At 34.1% G+C, this 6,970-nt stretch overlaps 1 protein-coding gene across 1 annotated transcript in view; it reads right to left on the reverse strand.

The window, feature by feature from the left end:
• Window positions 1–3,382: 3,382 nt before the first annotated feature.
• ZNF704 (zinc finger protein 704) overlaps window positions 3,383–6,970 on the reverse strand; it is a 45,668-nt gene continuing 42,080 nt past the window's right edge. The window contains exon 9 of the mRNA XM_029287324.1: window positions 3,383–4,647. Within this exon, the coding sequence (XP_029143157.1) occupies window positions 4,536–4,647 (112 nt within the window). The 3' untranslated portion in view covers window positions 3,383–4,535. The remainder of the gene's footprint in view (window positions 4,648–6,970) is intronic.

Genomic DNA, 6,970 nt, shown 5'->3' on the forward strand with positions numbered 1-6,970 from the left:
TGGCTGCTTGCCACCTTCCTAGCCAGCTTTCAAGAAACAAAATCAGCGGGGAAAGTTGGATTCACTTAATAACCACATGATTCACTTAACAACTGCAAAAAAGTCATAAAATCAGGCACAACTCACATAAATCCGCCTTGCTTAACAATGGAATTCTGGTTCCAATTGTGGTCATAAGTTGAGGACTACATGACTGAGATTTATTTTAGCTAAATCTTATCAGTGGAAAGAAATTTTGAAATTCAGAAAAATAAATAATCAAAAGCTAAAGGGAATTGCACAAGCATGTTGTATATTGTATATTCCAGGGGTGACAAACTGCCAGCCCGTGGGCTGGATGCGTCATGGCAAAACCGCGCCCACCCCATTGCCGGCAATGGAAAAAAAGTTGCGATATGTCACGACACGTCCGTGATGTTGCGAGTTTGACAACTCTGGTATATTCCTTTGATTGGGAGGTTAATTAAAATAATGATGCAAACAGGTGATAATCTGACGACACTGGGCATAATCTAAACACGTTTATATGAACACACAAACCTGAATAAAAGAAAAAAATGGCAGCTTTTCATGTTTGATTTTAACATGATAATTATTTATATATAAAGCTCATGTAATAACAGCTGTTCAAAATTATTTTGACTCACCAGAAAGTAGTCTTGGATTGGGCATGGAAGAAATTTGACAACAGTATTCATGCAAGATGTTGGAAATGTCCAAATAGGCACAGCAAGAGCTTTTCAAAGTAGCCCTGAGTTAAAGTCATTAACTCTTTTCTAACAAGCAGTCAGAGACAATATTTTCTGCCCTCACTCTGAAGCTACTATGCAACATCATTGTTTAGTCAAATCAGGCTAATAATGATCTCAGAATATCACCTCTGATAGAGCTTTAAAATATTTATGAATACATGTTAAGAAAAATATCAGGGAGAGTTGGGGAAACATTTTGGACTTCTCAACCCTCAGTGGTATCCTATAAATCATTATGAAAGAATGTTTAAGTAAGCAGTAAAATATTTTTTTAAAAAGTCCTATGAAATGCTAACTGCAACCCCCTTGCTTACCATGTCTCTAATTCTAAGCACAGTTCTGATTAGCACCTATTTCCTGTGTCTTTTGGTGTGTTTAAAGCCCTATTGAAATTCTCCAGCAATAAAAAGGATTTATTACGTTGCAATCAGTGTTATGAGGAACACTTACTAAGCAGAACAAGGCAAATTCCAGCAGTTCCATTGCCAAATTATGTTTGTCTCTTTATACAGCAGATCCAACAGAATTATCTGGCAGTAATTTCAATTAAAGTATAAGCAAGCAAATATTACCTTAGGTCCGTTGCCTTTAATCTATCTATGGAAAAAAGTTTTTCAAATATCGCTATAAAGATAAAAATGTTTTCTCTGTCAAAGTTGAACATGCTCAGTGAAAATCTGCAGAACCAAAAACTGAGGATAGGTATAAACAGTAGATGAACTTACAAAAGCTGTATTGCACAGAGATTGGCAAATAGTTATTATCCTATGATTATTTTTCAATCTTTAAAAATTTCTAGCCCTCAAGAGTGCAGTTAATTAGAAAAATGTGCAATAAAAATACTGAACGACCAAGTTTAAAATTCCTGTGAATGTGGAGTCTGATTATAATAACATGTATTTACTTCTGCTTTGAACATTTGAGAACATAACATAAAGTAGGAATAATAAATTTATTAATATTATTTGGCATATATTATAATCTCTATCTCAATTTGAAAACATATGCAATAAATCACTTATTTCCAACAATGACCAACCCATACATCTTAGAATATATTTTTTTCCACTTTTGTCTTGGTATTTCCAGGGCATGTGATCACAATTTACACCAACAGCTGATTCAACTAAGTTATAATTTTTAAAAAAATTGTATGGCATATCATCCTTTGAAAAGAAATACCTAACAGAACAAAATAGGATGATGCACATAAAGTCCAATGTAAAGAAAATCAATACACTGCAGCCTGAACTTTTATTAAGATCAATGCATAAATACTTTCAATGTATGTAAAATTTAGTAATTCATTATAGCACTCTTAGCTTTCCAGGTGATTTTGAGTTTGTTTTTTCTATATCAAGGATGTTAACTTAATTTTTATTAAGCTGTCTGGTTAGCTCAAACCATTAGTCAGCCTAATTTTGACTACAATGGAAGTTTATGCTTTCAAGCAGATCCCTGCCTAGAGTCCTACCATTTAGAAACTTTTAAATGGGAATGCCAGAAAGTGGGCCTGAAAATATAAACTCTATTACTTAGGAAAAAATACATAAAGCCATACTTGGTATTTCCTCCAGGATGTATACTGGCCATGAAACACCCAGTCAGAACAATTTATTAGTGAATTTTGGACAGACCGCACATGCAGCCAGAGATATATTTCAACACAAATATAGGACTGCAATATAACACATTCAAGTTAGAATGCAGATGTGATTATTACATCATGTACTCTTTCAAATTTAGTTGTCAGCTGCCTGGTTGGGTAAATATATGATCTGAAGAAATCCCTGACAAATACAATTTGCTGTTAAATAAATAGATAAGAACATAAAACCTCAGATTTTCCTAAATCTTACTTTTGCTAGACACAGGTAGTTAAAAGGGCCAGTTGAAGACCAAACCATAAAGGAAAAAATAATTTGTGTTGATTTCATCCCTTTTTCTTACTTTCCTACAAAATCTCAAGAAAGAAATTTTTTATTCTCTAGTTATGAGTGGAATAACATGCTACAAAATTGCGCTTTTTGAAGACAAGGAGAAAACTGGATGAATATCTGATTAAAATACTTATTTCAAGAAGACTCTTATCAGTACAGTAAAAGTGTTTTCAGCCAGATAGCCTTATTTTGGAAGACAGTTCCAGGCCTACCTGAATTGTTTTAATATTATCATAGCGTTAAAGCTAACTTAATCGTTCTGAAATTTACATAAGAGTCATCCCTAGCTTAATATTCTGTGTTTTAATTAAAATTTGTGCTTTTTTATATTTATTATAGGCAGCTAATCTAGATAATAATGATTTATAATATATTCCATCAGCGATTCCTCTACCCCCCTTCCCCAATAAAATTTATTTCTGACTTGTCATCATACAACAGCATCAAGGGCTCCCATTCTTGCTCTTGTTTTCCCAACTTGGGATACCTATCTCATCCCACTGGAGTTAATATCAAAGGACAAAATCCACCAGGAAGGTCTTGAGCACAAGCCGTATTTATATTAATATGCAATAGTGCTCTTATAGGAATTCCTTTATTTCAATAGGCAATCCATAGACGTTATTTCAGTAACCGATGTCCAAACTTTCTACTGATTCTCAAGCATCAGTTCAATTTACACCACAGCTACAACAGTCTATCTCATGGGCCAAATAAAGATTAAATTACACTAAAGCACAAAAATCTATGAAAGTGCAAGCCAGCGTGAACGCTTTTATTTCTGATATTGAAAGAACTTTATAATAAATGGAATTTTTTACATACAGACATCTGCTTTGCTGCACTCATATTTTACATGTCGGGAAGTGGGAAACCAGTTTGTCCTTCTAGTTTCTATCCCCTGAAGTGAAAATTTGCTGTTTGAACTAAAATGTTAACCTAATAATGGCATAAAAAGCAGGGAAAAGCTGATGGGTTGATCACATCCCTGATTAATGTTGATGAAGTCCTCTGGGCTGCCCATTAGTCTGAGCAGAGCCTTTAGCACTGTGAGATGTACATTTTTCAGTACTTGCTTCTAAGAAAATATCCTGGAACCCAAATATTGATGGTAAGTATGCTGATTTCAATCCAAGTTCATTTAAAATCAGATTCCTTTCCCATGTGTGGGTTTTTGTTTTTTGCTTAGGACTGCTGGTGATTGTACCCCAACTAGCCTTCTTTGGGACAGATACAAGAGGTGCTCAACCTTCAGGTCTGAGTTTGAGATTACTCTTAAATTTCTTGCCCCTTTAGCAAAGCATCTTTCCATTATCCTTGAAGGACAAGCACCAGACGCTGAATCAAGTCTGTTCACAATAGAATTATTTACCACTTCTGGGAGAGCTGCTCTTGAGAAAAACGTAGCTTATTTCTAAAGTTTAGTGTGTCTGTGTATGCACATGTGTATTTGTGTTTTATTTACTTCATTCTAAGAAAAGTAGCATCACTCACTCTTGGCTTTAAGTGATTCCAAAGGTGAAATACTGATCATGATGTAGTATGAAAGACAAATGTCCTGACAGGCGAGTTGTTCAAGGTATTAAAAACAGATTTTGTTCCTGTTCTTTTAAAGAAAGATGCATATAGCTGCTCCTGATTCAAAACTTGGTAAAGATTTTGTTAGTTTTTCCTATATTGCTGCATATAGGTTTTTGAGAAGTCCTTCCCCTTGAAATAAATGTATTTGCTTTAGAGTGCCAGTCTTCTATAGACGTTAGCGCTCAATGAGGTGGGAAGAGTCACACTGCACAGTTGCAGCAAGGGAACCCTATTATACACAACTCTGTATTGTTTCTGGGCTTCAATCAATAAACCTTTGGCAGGCCTTCTTCCAACGACAAGCTGTACACCACATATCTCTATTCTCCATCCCGTACACTTTGCGACATTTCTTGCCCTCTCCTCTAGGTTTTCTGCCAGAAAGTTGAAAGAAAAACTTATTAAGGTAAGATGATGAGGTTGAAGATTGTACACACATATACACACACATATATAAAAAGAGGTAAAATAGCAACTCAAACAATATTTAATTTTAATAAAATTATCCATAACTAGAAAGGGCAAGGAGAAAAATAAGCTCTTTACTCCCGTTGTAAATGTGAACAGTGAAAGCAGATGATGAATGGTGTTTTGAAGATCAATGTGACTTTCTGCTTAAAAGAGAGTGGAGAGATAATACAAGAAATATTCTTAATGTACTGTACTAGAATATTTGAAACAACATAATGAAAAATCAGCTACATTGACATTTCTTGTTGCAGAGAAAGCAATTAACAATTTGAACCTTTTTTATTTAAAATGTTGAAAAAAAGGATTTTGGAGGTTAATTGTATTAAATGGATAAAACCAGGGCTTTTTTTCTCATAGAACACCCAGAACGGAGTTTCGGCACCTTTTTTGGATGGAACCTTGTAGGGTAGGCAAGGCGGGTTGTATGAAGTGTGTGAGTTCTGGCACCTTTTTTTTTTTTTTTTTTTTACAAAAAAAGCACTGGATAAAACTGATATTGTATATACATTATGAACAGCACAAACTGTGGTTAATGATGATTTCATTAATCCCTGTGAGATTCAAAAAGGGACAAGAGAAGACTGATGGTACCACTGCTGCTTAATTTGGGTTTGGAAGTTCTTAATAGAGACAGAAAATAAGATGAGAGAATAACTGGCATGAAGATGAAAGAAGTATATAAATTAAGGCCATCTGCAGATTATTTGGTTTTAACAGTTGAAAATTCCTTGGAAGGAATAGAATATTAATGGAAAAGCTGAAGGAATTTGGCGCAGTAACTGAATTTAAAATGAATAAAGACTAAAATTTTAACAAAAAATATGAGGAAGATCAAAAAGAACTGTTTGGAAAAACTAGTTTTCAGATTTGAGAAAAAGGTAAACATCCAGATATTATTGCAACTAATAAAATTCTACTGTATGTTATTTCAGAATAATTATGTTAAGGTATGGAATGAAATTAAGAAAAACCTAGCAAAATGGGAAAAGTTGCAAATTCCACTGCTTGGAAGATTTTCTGTGATAAAAATGACTACTGTATACCTACAATGATGTTTTATTTCAAACAATATCAGTTTTGAAAAATGATGCACCTTTTAAACAAAGGCAAAAATATATAATAAACATTTGTATGGCAGGGTAAGAAACCAATGGTTAAATATAAAATTCTGCAGGATACAAAGACAAAGGAGGACTGGGATTATCTGATTTTAAACTATAATTTTCAGGGCTGTTATTTGTTTTTTTGTAAAAGAATAAATCTTGTTAAGAAATAAAAGAATGTTAGAAGATCATAACCTGAGATTTAATTGGCATAGGTTTTTATGTATAATAAAGTTAAAATTCCAATAGGAGAGAAAATACATAATTCAGGATTGAACTGTGGAGTTCCTGATGCTCTCTAAGCTTGGCCATTTGCCTGCAAATGTTTCATTACCAGTCTAGGTCACATTATCAATATGACTGAGTGTAGAGATTGCTTCCTGTTTATATACAGTAGCAAGCATTTCCAGTATTGGTGGGGATGTTGTTTTCTTCTTGGTAGTTCCTTGATTAGGGTACTGTTTTTGCTTGATTGCTTGTCTGGTGTTAATTCCTGCTTATCTGGGTGTTGGTTGGTGGAGAGGATATGTTTTTTAGCTTTTTATTGTCTCTTCTGAATGATATGTATATATGTATAATGGCCAATTTACAGGAATTCCATAGTGTTGCAAAGGTACATTTTCAAAAGGCAACTGGACTTTCATTTTTTCCTTGAAGACATTTCACTTCTCACTCAAGAATCTTGGGAAAAGTATTTTTGGGACAACCATGTCCTGGATGACTGAGGATCTCCATAGAATTTCCTAGTGGTTTTGGATTTAGCTTGGTTTAAGGATACTCACAGTTTCCCAGTTGTAACTATGGTTAAATATGTGTTGTTAGATTAAGGAGTTTTCATCATGTTTTCTGACTGATGAGCTCTGCAAATTGTCTGCCTGTCTGTCCTACATAATTACAGGTTTTACACTGTTTTTTTCTTCTTGGGCTCTTTTGCTTGTTTTACTTAAGATGTTTGGAGAGCTCTAGTTGGTTTGAGTGCTACAGTGATGTTATATGGTTGTAATAATCTGTGGATAGTTTATAAGATGTTTTTGATATATGGCAGTGTTGTCCTGTTCATAACTTGTTTTGATTGTGCTATAGTGGGTTGAATGGTCAGGCATATTTTGATAAAAGTTGTGTG

The sequence above is a fragment of the Protobothrops mucrosquamatus genome, unplaced genomic scaffold (genome assembly GCF_001527695.2).
Source record: "Protobothrops mucrosquamatus isolate PMUCROS unplaced genomic scaffold, P.Mucros_1.0 scaffold_297, whole genome shotgun sequence".
In the NCBI taxonomy this organism is placed as follows: domain Eukaryota; kingdom Metazoa; phylum Chordata; class Lepidosauria; order Squamata; family Viperidae; genus Protobothrops; species Protobothrops mucrosquamatus.